Genomic DNA, 17,147 nt, shown 5'->3' with positions numbered 1-17,147 from the left:
GTTGTAACGCACGGGATAATGGTGCGCTTTAGTAATACGGATTGGGCAACCGCCTGTGGAGAAAACGCTCACCGTATATTTCTGCTGCTTCTGTGGTACTTCAGTTTGCAGCTCCGTAAATGAAATGCATGTCTGCTTTTTTAGTATTACTAAAGTGCGCCATTATCCCGTACGTTACAACTGTTAGAACGGTTGCACACTGGAATAATTTCACAGGGATGGCATCCGTGTTTTTTATTCATTGTGACGCAGATTTGCATAAGGGTTCTTCTTCTTCCTCAGGTTACATTTGGATGCATGGTGTTCTTTTTCTCCCGATAAATTTCAACAGGAATGCCGTTTTAACGTTTGCGGAGCGGTTGTTTTGAATCACGCTAGCGCGTTTGCGTTTCATGTTAGACCATGCATTCTTTGATGACAATTGTTTGTATTGGTGTGCAGCATCACCTCTTAAAGTTTTTCCCATCTTTTTTCAATCACCCTGTAGAGTTCTCTTGGTACTGATACTATACACGTCGTGGTTGTTCTGCGTGTATCTCGTGATTGAATGTACTAAGGTTCTCATGGTCTCTGCCACGTACATCTCGTGATAAATGGAGTGTTGATCTCGTGGTCTTTCTGCTACGTACATCTCGTGACAGATGGCGTGTGGTTCTTTTGGTTGTGATACTAAATACATCTTAATGTTCTGATACGTGATTTCATGATAGATGGAGTATAGTTCTCGTGGTTCCCGTGTTACGCACATCTCATGACAGAGTAGGATTATCGTGACCCTTCTGTTACGTACATCTCGTGACAGATGGAGTGTGGTTCGAGTGATATTTCCGTTATATACATCGTGTAATATAGAGTTCTCTAGGTTTTGATACTAAATACATCTTGATGTTTTGCTACGTGCATCTCGTGATAGATGGATTATAGTTCTCGTGGTTCCGTGTTACACGCACATCTCATGACAGAGTAGGATTATCGTGGTCCCTCTTCTACGTACATCTCGGGGTCCCTCTGCTACGTACATCTCATAATAGATTGGTCGTGTTTCTCGTGGTCCTTCCGTTATATACATCAGTTGATATAGAGTTCTCTTGGTCCTGATACTATATACACGCGTAGTTTTTCTGCGTGTATCTCGATTGAATATGCTAAGGTTCTCGTGGTGTCTCTGCTACGTACATCTCGTGAAAAATTGATTTATCACGTGGTCCTTTTTCTACGTACAATATCATGATAAATGGAGTGGGGTTCACGTGGTCCTTCCGTTATATACGTTGCGGTGCACGTGACCTCTGTGCTACGTACATCGCGTGATAAATACAAAGTGGTTCTCGTGGTTCTTCCGTTATATATATGCTTATGTTTTGTGAATTATAATTGATAATTCACAAATTCAATTTTTTTATGTTTATAATGAAGTTTACTGTAATCTTATGATTGTTTTCGAATTTTTAACTCTTCTTATACCAAGGCCGTAACAAGGGGGGGGGGAGGGGAACTTGAAGGTTTGCCGCCCCCAAAAGTGTGAGAAAATGACCGGAAAAAGATGACCATATCTATTGTTCTATCACTTTGGTTCCCCCCCACGAAATGAAAATAGGCACCCCACCCCCCGAACGAAATTTCTGGCTATGGGCCTGTCTTATACTACCCCATTGCACGAAAACATATTGATGCAAAAAAAATAGAAAATTCGTCACTGCATCTTTAAATTTTTTTTGTGAATTTTAACGTCACTTCTAAGGGGGCGATGAGCTGAATAAGTTTGGTAAACACTGGCCTAGACGAAACCGCTGAAGTCACAAATATGAAATTTTATCAGGAATATGAAATTATAGTATATATTATAATGTAGATGCCCACAAAGATGGGATTTCTGAAAATTCAACCCCCAAGGGGGTCATGAGGCGTTCAAATTTTATATGGGGGAATCATCGCAAATTAATTTTTAGATTACCAAATCCACGTGAGCGAAGCCGATTGTGGTTTTAAAATTTATTTATTCATTTATTTATCATACAAACCAGTGAAAGGCCAAATGGATTCTGACTTCACTAGGTGCGCAATAGAAACAATGAAAGAAAATGGAAAGAAAAACGAGGGGTATCAGAGTAAAAACAATAAATTAATCAGACACGCGAACATATGTAGAGGGGAAAATGCATAAAAGATGACACTTAATAAATAGTTAAAAAAAACCCGAATACATAATAAACAATAAAATACACATGTATATGCAAATATAATTCAATATGTGGTAAAATAAAAATTGAAAAAATAATAATAAATTAAAAATAACATTTTGCACATGTAATTTCAAATCTAAACAATACCACTTGTGAGAAAAAGCGGCAATATCAGTAAAAACAATAAACCGATTACACTCAAAAACGCAAACAAAGGGGAAAAAATACATAAGAAGATGACACCTATATAAATAGGTTAAAAATATAAATAAAAAACCAAACACCCAACATACAATAAAATAAGCATATACACACCAATAAAACTCGATTTGATTAATTAAAATGCATAACACGTTAAAAATGATGAGAGATCAGAAACGTGAGAGAGTGGAAAAATCTGCGATATGTGGATGAACATACCAGATCTGGTGGCAATCTGTTCCATACGCTTCCAACTCTGCATCGGAATTTTAATTTGTAATGGATGTCTTTTTCTCAGTGATGGTCTGGCAATGATTTCAAAGAATGAAGATGAATGGCCCGTATAGATTGAGTTGTGTACAATGTGACGAGTACAAAATGGGACGAAAATAAGATATGTTGCTGGCCAATAAAAAATCCTGGTCAGCCTTTGTTATGGTTCTCATGATCTTTCTACAAGGTACGTCTCGCGCAGAAGAATATAAAACAATACATTTACCCTAACAAACTTGAGGTGACACCGATAGATGGCGCCCTTATTTCTAACTTGTTATATAATGGCATGTTAATTACACTCGTGTGCAAAATTAAGAAAGTTAGCACATTATGTTAAATTTCTGAAAAACTGGTGGACAGATTTTAATGAAATTTGGTACGAATACACAGTTACAACAGAGAAAAAGAGATGTACCATACAAAAGTCATAGTACGCACGCATGATTGTCAGTAAAGCTCATCATTGCAGGAATGTCCAAAATCCACGTTGCGAGATCGAACCGAAAATGAGTCTAATATGGGGTATGGTCCCCTCTCAGAGTCAGACAGGTCGCACAACGTGACGGCATACTGGACACGAGGCAGTTGAGGAGACCCTGTGGCAATCGGTTCCACTCTTGCAGCAACGCAGTTTTCAGTTCCGGGATGGTTCTCGGAGGTGGATAGCGAGATTCAATTGCCCTCCCAAGAGCGTCCCAGATATGTTCTATAAGGTTTAGGTCAGGAGATCTGGCTGGGGCCAATCCATACGCCGAATATCCTTACTTTCCAGCTAATTGTTGACCAGGTGAGCCCGATGTGGACTAGCGCTGTCGCCCATGAACAGGAACCGAGGGCCAACTGCGCCGCTTAAAAAGTCGAACACGGAGTGATGGGAGGGATGGTATCGTGTACCAGGTTCTCTCCAGATTAGTGTACGTCGAGAATCAGTGTCCAGGCTGAATCTCGATTCATCTGTGAAGAGCACGGTGCTCCAATGAATTCTGGTCCAAGGCACCATGATAAACGTGCCCTGTTGTGTGCTGCAGTTAGCGGGACGCAAACAGCGGGTCTTCTGGCATAAAGCCCTCTCTCATGAAGCCTTCGGGCAACATTAAACCGTGAAACTCGAGTTCCAATGGCAGCATGCAGCTCATGTGAGAGCTGTGATGCTGTAGTAGTCCTGTGGCACCGCGTTGAAAGTGCCAAAAAACGATCCTCATTGGTCGTCGTGGCTCTTCGACGACCTTGTCCAGATCTTCTCGATATGGATCCACTGTCCTGAAACTGTTTCCACAAATTTCAGATGACACTGGGTGTAACATCGAGCTCTGTAGCCACCTGCACTTGTGATCGCCCTGCCTCCAATCTACCGACGATTCTCCATCTCATTCCGTCATCCATACGTTTGTGGCTACTCATTTTACCTGATTTAGCTTATAAAATTTACCAAACTCTCACAGCGAATGTCGCCGAGGAGTACGAGCACCCGAATCGTAGAAAGGATGTTTAAAAGTGTCGGGAATTCGATACCCAGTTCGTCCTTGCCAGAAGATTTCCTTACGCAGGGGTACAACAGAAACTGCGACGACCACAGGAAAAGATTGCTATCGCATGGAGTCCCATACCAAAGGGTTACCGCACCAACCTCTCGGTTATTGTAAAGAGGCTGCCGTTCGGAATTGGCAATCAGCCCCGGTCTAATTAGCCCTCGTGTGCAGAAAATGACCGTGGTACGACAAAAATAATTAAAAAAAAAATATCACTGCTCAACGAAATGCGGATGTTTGAGATTGAATTTTGATGCATGAATCTCTCACGCATCTAGATGTATACTGGCGAACACTGGTAGTTATACAGTACTTCAGGTGATGGTAGAACTGGAGGAGTATCAGCTCAAGCATTAGAGCTTTATGAAGCGGGAAGCCATTCTAAATAATACAGTTGATTTCTTGGCCTTTCACTTGGCTCTAATATCCCATCAACCCTTTGGCTGCGCAAATAGTTGGAGATCTATCTCCTTCTGCGCACAAACGAAAAAAAAATCAGTTTTTTCAGTTTTCTTTTATGAAAGATAGATAGAAATCAGACTCAGACGCTGCCTAGATTCAATAGTATAAAAAAGGGGAAAGAACACGGTAGAAGCAAACCTGTCAGAGTACTACTATGCCAAATTACAATTAAACTAATTACATTAAAAAAAATCAAACTGGAACATATATTCGTACGCCATCTACACGTCATTTTAGGCATTTCATCTCAAGAGAGCAATTCAAATCATCTCCTGCTGATTGAGCAGGTCTCCAAGGGCATCATGCAAAAGCGATGGGCTCACTTTAAGCATTAACCAGTAATTTGGGAATCTATCATATTTGGTCAGCTTTTGTACACATTGGTGTATGAAGAGCCAGAATAGCTAAAGAGAAGGAAGCGAAGGAGAAGAGGGAGCACAACAGCGTAAGCATAGTCAAAACGTATTTAATCATTTAATGACGCGCTGAACCGAAAAATGCACAGTTGAGGGATTTTAATTTTGACTCTTGCAAAAAAAAAAAAAAAAAAACAATGCGACTTTTCATAGTTTTTATTGAATCGACATTTGTGAAAATCGATGCTTGTTTTTTTTTTAATATTATACAGTGCCCCCACAACGGTGACAGATTTTGAACGGTTACCGATGAATGCAGTATTGCATATTTTCATGTTACTCTATCGCACTACTACACTGCTGCTCAAACTACACTACAGATTTTATTAGCACCACGAACTATCAATCCCAACAAGTTATAACAAGTTTAAGGCCGGAATTACATTGTAAAAACTCTTACACTGCAAGAGTTTTGCATTAAAAGAACGCGTGATTTGAAAACATAGACTTCTTTTTTTTTTTCAATGCATTTTCTATTAGCTGAATCTTTCATTATGCATAAAATGATTCAAAAACTGTCTGAAAGAGTATTGGAGGTATATCTGGAAAAAAGTTCCTGAGTTCATGAGTTAAAATCGGACTCGAGTGACAGTAATTCTGATGATTATTGGCGCTAAACATTCAGCTCACGACGCGGCTATTTTATGTGAGCACGTGCACTTATATCAAACAAAACGTTCGTCAGTCGAATCCGTATTCGTTAGATGAGGCAGAATGCCTGAAATTTATTTTTCAAATACACTCAATATAAGTTAAGGTATTCGACTGCCTTTCTTGCCACTTTTCTTTAAAATGATACTGGAGTGTACGTTAATAATATTTTTTGGTAGAAAGTGTCCCAAAATGATGAAAACAATAATAAACTTTGAACTATCTATGCCATTCTCTATGAAAAAGTCAGAAAAAAATTAAAAACCAAATCACAGTTTCATCAAAGATGTGGATTTCTGAATAGCAACAACGGTAATGGAGAGATATAATGATAACGGACGAAGTGTTAGACGGGCGTAATTAATAAGTTCTAAGTCTTGAAAGCAACACTGTGAATGTCATGAACTTGGCATTGTATGAGTTGCTCATTGACCGTGAAGACGAGGCCAAGGATAAGATGAAGAAGAAATGCAATATACAGCGGCTAGCTCTTCTCTCAACGAGTTAAGGTTTTTACTCAGTTACTGTACGATCGAATCCTTCTTTTCGACATGAAAAGAAAAGGACAAGATCTTTGTCACACTTCAAGTGAAGACATCCTAGAAAAACAACAATAAAAATGATATGATAAAAAACAAAACTGAAAGCTTGAGCGAGTTTTTGAAAACTGATTAAAAAAAGTATGTTACTAGGAGAACTTGCTTTTGGACAGTGATACTTATTTCTCTGTTTTGTTTTCCCCTACCGTGTCTCAAATAAAGATACGATAACCAAGATTCTGACGATGGGTAATTGGCAAATGTGTTTTGAAACATTAAAGCGTGTTTCAGTGAAACAAATCGATAAAACTGCACATTTTAGAATCAATGTACTGTATTTCTTGACCTATATTCGTTGTGGTTCTCACATTTTTTAAAACAATTTTGGAGGTTTTGACTCTTACACTGATGTGACCCCTACGTTAAATATATATTTAAAAAACACAATCCCCAAGAAATCGACTACAAATGTTTTCTTAAAACATTAAAGTATCAACGAAACTTAATTCCAACTATCGAACAAATACTTGATAGTAGAAGACGGTAATTAAGTGAATGAGAAATTTTATCTAGGAAAGGTGTGGCTCTTATACGTTGCACAATTTTTTTCGTGACTCTGGCGCTTACGATAAAAAATATGTAACAGCGATATTTCAGGTTTTTCACCATTTGTGTTTTAAAATAATTTGGTACTTATTCTAAACATACGATTGTTTCGATACAAATAACACCGATTTGGTAAGACGCTGAGACGCTACAAAATTCTGCCAACGACTCAGTTTATGGTGTAATATCAATAAGGATAATTCGAAGCTCAGAAGGACAGCAAAAGAAAATGAATTATCCAAAATTCGAATTATATATTCATAAATATAGAATAAAAAAACTTTTATAAAAAGTCAAAAACGCTTGATAATTATGAAATGTATTGAATGCACTTAATGCACCAGTTTCCTCGTTTTTGCAGCTGGTGTTTGTATAAAAGGTAAATTATCACGAAAAATATTTCATTTGTAAGATTGATTTTAATTTTTATGCTTTCTTTTGGATGCTCTTAGACATTGTATCTTCTTATAAAATTTTCAAGTTCATTTAGAAAATGAAAGATGCGAGTTTTGAACAACAGCATTAATTTTTGCTAATATGTCCGTAATCTCTGCAAGTTTTGGAATAGGGACCTCTGTTGCTTTCTTAGATTTGTTTTTGTCATCTTCATGAGAAGATTCAATGACAATTTATTCTTTACTTCTTTACCAATGTCCGCCTCCGTAAGTTATCCACAATTTTTTTTCTAGAGGTGAAACAAGCGTATGGGCCTCGTTTCAACATGGTGAAAAATGCTACTAGGCTACATTGATATTCCAATATAAACAAACAATAATGCTAGAATGCTAGAGAGACATGAACCTTCATCACATTTCACCAAACAATAAACTAGGATTTCAGCACCAGCCTTTGAAAAATTTACCACATACACACATAAACTTTCTTATTTCCTGAATAGTGTTCCTTCATTGAATCCGCCATTGACAGTTACTAATTTGTAAGTCATCTAAGATCCGATAAAACTACAGCTGGCAACGGAAAGGCAAAAGTCAGAGTGTAGAACTCGTAACGGAATTACTTAGAGCCAAAACAAAATTCAGATTTTGTCGATTGTAACTTTTTTTAACCCCGTCGCGTACAAGCCGATAAATTTTTGAATGATCTGTATTAGACGTATAGGTGATAAATATGGGAGCTTTGTTCGCACATTAAAAAAGAATTAAAGGGGGAAAGAAAGAAGTAGAGAAAAAAGCAATAAGGGTGTGTGTGTGGGAAGGAACAGTACAGACAGTAAATAATTAGATAAGAGACTTACAGCCAAATAACAGGTATACAGTACACACACACACACACACACACATGTTGGGTGAGAGCAATGTCGTGGAGAATGAGGAGGGGCAAATGCTGAGGAGAACAAAGACGTGGAAAACACACACACAACTTTGTTTCATAGGGTTACAACAGGCTTCGCGATCAGGATAAAAAAGGTTGAAGAGACAGCCGGCTGGACTGAATTTATTCCAATGGCATTTGTACGCAATATTACGTTCCTGACGGTAAAGGGATAAAAACGATTTTTTTTAACAGCTGGCTGATTCGAGGATATATTTAGAAAAGAGTGAATTTAACTGCCCGCCAGCTGTCAAAAAGCCTTCGTATGGATAGAGGAGAGTGACATCATCCTCGGGAAAGGGATAAATATTATTATGTAGGATAAATGTTATATTCTGGTAAAAATCAGAAAACCACGAAATAAAGAATAAGATGACTATAAGTTACTCAGGAAATCAGGGAAAAGAGACATTTTGTAAAAATGGCATATCTAAATTAAACTTCGAATTATTCAAATTATTAGAAAAAATTAAATAGGCAATTTCGACATTAAATTGAATACGGCACTCAAGGGGAATAACTGAAATTCGAATTGTTTAAAAATTTGAATTAACCAAGTTCGCCTGTATTTTGTTTATCATTAGTATTTGTGTATCATTCCTTGCTTGTTCGTATTGCATTGTGCTATTTATGTTCATTTTTTTAACTGCACTGTAATTGGAATTCGCTTGTTGTGTGAGATAAATAAATAAATGAACATGTCTGCTGTTTACCAAATGTTTTTATCTTCTCTAAAAGAGAGAGGAGGGGGGGGTGATTTTGTTTCTATATACAGTGATACCTCGACTAACGAAGACGATTCGTTCCGGAATCACGTTCGTTAGCCGAAACGCGATTTCCCATTGGTTTGTAAGGAAAATCATTTAATTCGTTCCAGATATGGCCCGAAATTTAGAGATGTTTCTTTAAAACCCCAAGTAACACTATAAAAAAGGCAAAAAACTGACCAAAAGCTAAAATGAACAGTTTCGGAATTGGTTTATTGACAATTTTCTGGAAGAGATGAGATACTATGAAGTTCTTATTTTACACTCTGTACACAACCAACACCAGTCTTAGTCTACTAAAGCTGGTGTTGACACAACCCAGTCGAGTTCGTAGGTGTCGCCATTCAGTTGTGTTTTGGCCAGCTCATTTCTGTATCTGCTATATGCAGATATCTCTTTTTGGAAAAGACAAACTACTAGAATGTCCAGACTATTCAGTTTTAGGCTCTTGTACAATGAAAGAACACGTGCCCAAAAGAAAAATAAGCTTCTTTTCTTTTTGAAGGTATTTTCTATTAGCTGAATCTTTCACTTTACATGCAAGGATTCAGCTTCTCAGAAAGATTTTACTTTCAGAAAGAGTAGTAGAGGTACACCTAAAGAAGATTCCTAAGGTTGACATGAATTTATTCGAGCTTGAGTGACAGAAATTGTGATGATGATCGGTGCTGAAATTCAACACTTGACGCAGCTGTTTCGTGTTAGCGCATACATCCGTGTTAACGAAAATGATCGTCAGCCGAGGCAGAAAAATCACGAAAAAATCTTCGTTAGCCGAAAAGTTCATCATCCGAAGCATTCGTTAGCCGAGGTACCACTGTACTGGGGTTTAGATGTATAAAACACCACGTAATCTCGACTCAAGGGCTCCCCACCCCCCACCCCACTCCGAATTCGCCAGTGGGAACAAAAAAAACATGTTTCGTGCGCATTTTGCTTTTTCTTTGCGAAATCGTTTGATGTTTTCATGTGTATCACCAGTTTATGTGTACCAGTTATAAGTTTTCAGAAAAGAACCCTTTAGTATTTTTAACCCTTTATGTACCAGATTATGAGAAGTAGAATAAGGAGAAAATGATAACAAAAATAGACATTTAGATATAATGATAATAATAAATAATTGTCATGCGAAAATTAAATGTATTTGGCAGGTCATTTTAGTTCTAATTGAAAATCTAAATTAGATTGACTAATTAATTTAATTCTAATTTAAAATAAGTAAAACGCGCGCCGAATTCGGTTTTCAAATAATAAATATATATTAAATTATTTAACCTTGTACGTTAAAGTATCAGTACATAAAGGGTTAAACCGTAATTTCGTTATTTTAACGCGAGTTGAGCATCGATTAAATGTCTCATTTCTTTTGGGAATATGGTCATTTTACTGAAACGTTATGTGCAGGAACATCATTTTAGAAAGTCAGACGATTTTCTCAAATAAATCAAGTTAATTTGCAAAGTTTTGAGATAAAAATTTAATCGAATTGACTGAGAGCATTAATTAGACTAAAAATTTTAATCGTGATTAACAATTGATCCATTTATCGGACTAGTCTTAGTATTGGTCTATCCCTGTAGTTCTCAAACTGGGGAACATGGCTCTCTTGCGGCACTGAAATCTTCCAAGTGGGGGGGGGGGGCACGGGTGAAAATCAAATGGAAAGGGAGCCATGGCGGATGGTTTTGGGGGCCACAAAGAGCTGTGAAAAATGATCAGATGTGAAGAAATGAATCTTTTAAGTGAAATATGGGGGAAACGTGTAACAATTTTCAGAATCCATCAGAATTCCTAATCTTACCGCATGGGCCATGTGTTTCATGTGCATAAGAGACCTACATGATGAGATCTAGTACTGTAGAGCTTTAGTATGCAAATATGTAAGTTACTTCCGGCTGAGTTTGAGGCCCCCCAGAACACTTGTTTTTTGCTCCTGAATCCACGATTTTTGACGATCCAGCATAAGAACACCCTCCCCGCACAAGAGGGAGGTTTATGCCTCGGGGAAAGCCCATAGATTGACTTTATATATATTTTTTTAGCTAAAAATTTACTGAAAAAGTCAATTCAATGTGTAGAAAGGGTGTTGTTTCTGGATGATGCGGGGAGGGGCTGTATAATATAAATCGGGGGGGGGGGGCAGGAGAAGAAAATATGATGCAAAGGGGACCATGGGAGAAAAAAAGTGAAGAAACATTGGTCTATATCCTATCTCACGTAATTTATTTGATTGAAAGTTAGTCTCCTTTTATGACGCAAAAGAAGAAAATGCATATCAGACAAAATGTTCGTTGGTTTTCGGGGTTGGGTTTATACTTTTGTAAAGAACAGACGGAGCAACTTCATGAAAACTTAACTACGTAAAAATGAGGAAAGAAAGGTTGTATACAAGTGGAAAAGCGAGAGCAGCTTCGGGGCTGTGCATCATCAGTAGACCCTTGTAACCTAGTTTCTGCGGATTTGATAGTTGAAGCTGATGCTAGTCAGTTTGCATACCTTACTAGCTGGTCGGTAGTTCGGTCGGTCGGCCAGTCAGTGTTTATTTACGAAGAAGTCTTCTTTTATCGTTTCATGATATTACGTTTTATAAGATATTAAGAGTCTTAACAGCCGATACAGACAGAGTATGTAATGTAAGCCAGTCAATAAAAGTTCTCCAAAAAGAAACCGCGAAAAACTATTTCAAATAAATTTAAATTTGGTTTTCCTAGCAATGATGGTGCGAAGAAAATGGACTTTGTCCATTGAATGAGCATGGATACTCGAGTATGCACGCGTAAGTTACTGATTTTTCATTCAATTCATATCAAATCTAAAAGTTTTAAATTTAGGTTTTGGTTTGTTGTTCAAAGATTATGTTCTTCATTTCACTATATATAAGATTAAGTTTATTTAGAAACTTCGTATTTTTTTCATATCCAAACAGTTTCAACTGATTTTCTGAAAATCACACATAGTTTCAATCTCAACCTCGGATTAAAATGAATTTTATGTTGAATACTAGGCAAGGTAGAATTTTCATGCAGCGTTCATGAATAACAATACATTTAGTTATAAAAATCAGATGTAAAAGAAATCGCATCCCAGGGTATAACCCCTATCCTATCCAATTCATATCTTGCTCTTTCCGGGTTCGCATATGCTGGTTACACGCATTCTCATTCACCACCATATATTTACTGAAAATATCGTGATTAGACAAGAGAAAGATACCACTTTTTCCATTGTTTTATCACCTAATGTAAGTGAGTTTTTTTCTGTTATATATTATAAAGATTTAGTATTTCGCACAAGAAAATTTTAGGCATGGTTTCGTATACTGTATTCCCCTGCATTAGCCGGCATGCCGCAAAACTCAAGGAAAACCAGCGTTTTGTATGTTGGAGCTTAGAGGCATGCCGGGAAAATCGAGGTTTAATAAGGATCACAGTATGTATTCAGCCAATTCAGTGGGTTTTCAGAATAAAGATATTTAAGAATTTTTCAGAATCTCTCTCTGTGACTAAAATTTCCCGGCATGCAGCAAAATACGAGTATTCCTGGCGTGTTGGTCTCCTTCGCTTTTTACCGGTATGCCGGGAATACGGTAAATGTATGGTCACGTATTTTTTACTCAAGTGTTTAATTCTTCACTGGTAGTGTGTAATCTTATTTGATGTATCACCCCGCGGATACAGGCTCTTCGAAGGTGGGGGGGGGGGGATATCAATAGTGAATGGGGCGGCTGATTTTCCACCTCCACCCCTTCCCTATGCTAATAATACAATTTTTTTGGGTAACGGGGACGGCCCCGCTTTCTTAGGAAACATTTTTTTTCAGCGTCTCCCTTCTTGAGCGAGCCCATAGGATCCAATGTCGTTGTTTTACCATAGCGTCTACCAAATTATCCTTGGTTCATTTTAACACTGGCAAAACTCTCGGGACTATATATAGTTTGGGAAAACTTTTTAATATAAAAATACTGTGTAAGTTATTGTATAACTTATTTCATATGAGTACTTTGCATTTTATGAATAAATTATTTCATGGAAAATCCTCGATTAATTGATCAAATACACACACACACACACATGTTGGGTGAGAGCAATGTCGTGGAGAATGAGGAGGGGCAAATGCTGAGGAGAACAAAGACGTGGAAAACACACACACAACTTTGTTTCATAGGGTTACAACAGGCTTCGCGATCAGGATAAAAAAGGTTGAAGAGACAGCCGGCTGGACTGAATTTATTCCAATGGCATTTGTACGCAATATTACGTTCCTGACGGTAAAGGGATAAAAACGATTTTTTTTTAACAGCTGGCTGATTCGAGGATATATTTAGAAAAGAGTGAATTTAACTGCCCGCCAGCTGTCAAAAAGCCTTCGTATGGATAGAGGAGAGTGACATCATCCTCGGGAAAGGGATAAATATTATTATGTAGGATAAATGTTATATTCTGGTAAAAATCAGAAAACCACGAAATAAAGAATAAGATGACCATAAGTTACTCAGGAAATCAGGGAAAAGAGACATTTTGCAAAAATGACATATCTGAATTAAACTTCGAAGATATATAGCACGTGAAATGACAATCCATTCTGTAACTGATTACAATAGTTATATAATTGATTATTTTAAAATATATGAATATATTTTGATAATACAAATTTGATAATGTATTATAATGACTGATTAATCGTTCTACAGCACTTTTATGACATCCTAAAATTCAGATAGAACACAACAAGCGAGAAAAACTGATATGTGTGTGTGTGTGTGAGAGAACCAAGACGGTGTACCAGCAACCCCAAATAGTTCTTTGTTCACACTGGACCTTCAACTATACCTTTTTTCCAGGACGTTCCCAAGTCCAATCCGATAGCTGAAGACATAGGCGTTGACATACATTCTTGTTAAAAAAAAAGATTGACACATCCTTCTCAAAAAATTAATACCCTGGACATTTCTATTCCTATTTGCTAGCACCATTTTTTAGACTGTACCATCCGTTGCAGTAAGGAGTGCCGAATAAATAAAAAGATTTCTAGTAATCGGATAGCTTGCATATCCCTTTAGTGATTAGAGTGCTGACAACAGGTTTTCTGTTGTTCCTTATATGATCTCTTCAAGTTTTTTCGTCTCCACTTCCTTTAATATACCCATCTAGCATTTCTACCCAGGGAAAGAAAGCATACACATTTCCCCCCATAAAGTTCGGGGAGCGGGAAAACTCCCTTAAAAATCAGCTTAAAAATTATTTTTTCTCATCGGATACGCGTATTTTTTTCCTGACTCTATGTCGAAAGTGGAGGTTTCTTGTAATGTTTAAGTGTATGGGACGCGTTCTGTTCCAAAATATGTGGCCGTTGTTCGGAGATTACCGTTAGAGAAGGTTTTATTGTATTCTGTTCACCGTTTCTGAACCCTTTCTGAACCAAAAAACTTTCTTACCTTCTGACCACTATAATTTCTGAAACAATTCGATGGACCATTAATATACATAATATGAGCTTCATTGATTATAGAACCTATGTGATGTTATCACATTGCGTTAAATGACATTAATATTCGTTGTATACAACTGAATAATTTTCATTTAATTGTTCGCGGACCATAGGTTGAGAAACGCCGCTCTAGTTCAATATCAAGATATCTGAACTCAATTCACTTCTTAGACATTCCTATTCTATTTAATTTAAATTCCTTGTCGATTCAAATTCAGTCTAATTCTATTCCATGTTAAATCCAATTCAATTTTTAATTCCATTACCCGTCTATTTCAGTCCAACTCCATATCGACTCAACTCAATTTCACGTTAATATAATTGAATTCCATGTCAATTCAATTCAATTTCATGTATATTTCATTTCCATCTCCTGTATATTTCATTTCCATCTCCTGTATATTTCATTTCCATCTCCTGTATATCTTCATCTATATTCACTTACAATTTCATGTATAAAATAATACCCTTAAATTTGAGCGATTGGTGAGACCGACATTAAGCGCCCAAGTCGAGGTACGATTTTTCATGCAAATACATTAAATATTATTTAATTGGGGACCTCCCCTGACACAACAAAATCTGTGCAATGAATGCCATGAGTAGGGCGCTTTGAATGTTTTGATTACACCTCTTCTTCTTTTATCCATCGGTGGAAATAAAGTTGTGTTTGGAGGCAAGAAAACGGCTTCTACTCGTGCGTCGAAATCAATTAAAAATGGCAGAAGGGTGACCAGGTACATTGTAGAAAATTGTTCATTGTGTAATCACTTGCAATGGAATTTTTCCGCACGTTCAACTTTAGGCATGAAGTCGTGATCAAACCTGTACTTAAATTGAAAACTGATATCCAAACCTTAGTACTCCGTTTCCAGATAAGAAAATTTTTTACTTGAAAAATTTTCAAAACTTTTGTATTGTAATCTACTTTAAGTACTGTTTCCATCGCAGGAATAATCCAGATTCTATTTAGAATTGTGCTTGAATTCAGGGACTGCATTTTTCACAGAAAATCACGTAATTCGGGGTATTACTGTATTTCAACTCAATTTTATGTCGGTTTTAGTCCAAACACATAATTATCGTACAAAAAGCTGCTAACTGGGATAAAAAAAGCTATTCGAATCAATAAAGTAGCCGCACACATCCTGGGGATTTCAGATTTTTTTTTCAAATTCTTCTTAACTGTCTGCTAGAACGAGAAGAATTCGATCCATTATTTTGTGTTGTGGTCATGTATTAATATTAACATAGAAAATGCAGCATTTGATTTCAAAATTTTTAAAAACACGCAAAACATGCTTTTCATTCATTTTCAGAAGTATATTTAGGTAGCATTAGCTCAAAGCTTTGACTATGAAACAGCAAATGTAGCAGTTCAAAGAAATTAGTTAACTATTAGCTCGGTACACTTTTGTTTAACTTTCCATAACGTTCTTTCAACTATGAAGTATTATTTTTCAGTCCACTCAATCGAATTGTATGTTTATAAAAAAAAAAATTCCGTGGTTTTAATTCATACTATAAGTAAAGTTCTGTTTTATTTTAGAGATATTTACCTGGCAATTGTATCGCACGGGTCATTATCCTAAACCATGTATTTTTAGTAAATAATTCAATTAGTAAATAAATCATTTTCATTTCAACGCAATTACAAATTGAAAATTCGTGTGTTAAGTGTGAGGTAAATAAGATATTAATACTACATAAATAGTATCAAAATACATGATATAATGATGATCTAATCACCCACACACCTCACTGATCTCAAAACGAAAGCGAATTTCCTCTGTTGCCCACATTAAATTCAGGTCAAATCTTAAACATGCAAATAGGCTGTCTTTTTTATAAAAGATCATTGGACTTGAAAACTATTCTACGAACAAAAAAAAAAAAAACCTGACCAAAGCAAAGACATTGAGCTGTTTGAGTTTGAGCAATGAGTTTTTATTGACCTGGATTATCAACTTAATTCTCCGGGGTCATTGAGATCGGTACCATCATTACGCCATCGTCACATATTTACGTATTCACGCAAGAAATATTTCCAGTAAATATCTTTTTTATTATTATTATTCTTTTCGTTCATTTTTAAGTCTTGCAATGCTTTAATTTTTAAGGTGATTATTCATATAGAACCTTCAAACCATTGTTGAAAGAAGTGAATAATGTGAGAGGTGAGGTTTGTGTATATGTAATAGGAATTTTTTTGGTCGTTTATATCAAAACCGTTTTTATACGACAAGTCAAAAAATTATTAATCGCTGGATCAGTATTTAAAGTGTAGAAAGTTGATACAAATGTCTTCGGAGGAAAAAGGTAGTTAACAACCAACCATATGAACTCGCTGAATGGGGGGGGGGGGGTCTTCGTAGGGACTAGACTCTTTCCATTGAATCAATAATACGTATGGACAAACCAATGAAAGTATTATACAAAATCTTAAGCGGCTGGTGAGTTTCTATCATAAAAAAGGTCCCTTAATCGCAGGGGGGTGCTGGTGTTCATGAAGGAGAGACGATTTTTTTTGTTTACAAATTGCTCTTATTCAATCTAATGAGTTTACAACATGCACCAGTTGTTACACCGGATGATTTCAGCTTTTAAGGAGAGCTTGGATAATCCGTTACGATGCCCGAAAGCAACGAAAGCTGTGTCAGCGAGAATACTGTGTGAAAGACCCATTTTGCATTCCATC

General features: G+C 36.7%; 1 protein-coding gene across 1 annotated transcript in view; it reads left to right on the top strand.

Annotated features, from left to right (window-relative positions):
- Positions 1-11,441: 11,441 nt before the first annotated feature.
- LOC149080258 (trypsin-1-like) overlaps positions 11,442-17,147 on the top strand; it is a 59,480-nt gene continuing 53,774 nt past the window's right edge. The window contains exon 1 of the mRNA XM_089239353.1: positions 11,442-11,738. Within this exon, the coding sequence (XP_089095479.1) occupies positions 11,731-11,738 (8 nt within the window). The 5' untranslated portion in view covers positions 11,442-11,730. The remainder of the gene's footprint in view (positions 11,739-17,147) is intronic.

Source organism: Pholcus phalangioides, unplaced genomic scaffold (genome assembly GCF_987345545.1).
Source record: "Pholcus phalangioides strain wild (caught in Gottingen) unplaced genomic scaffold, Ppha-v1.0 ptg000011l_1, whole genome shotgun sequence".
NCBI lineage: Eukaryota > Metazoa > Arthropoda > Arachnida > Araneae > Pholcidae > Pholcus > Pholcus phalangioides.
The sequence above is the reverse complement of the archived record's forward strand: the minus strand, read 5'-3'. Positions and strand labels throughout refer to the sequence as shown.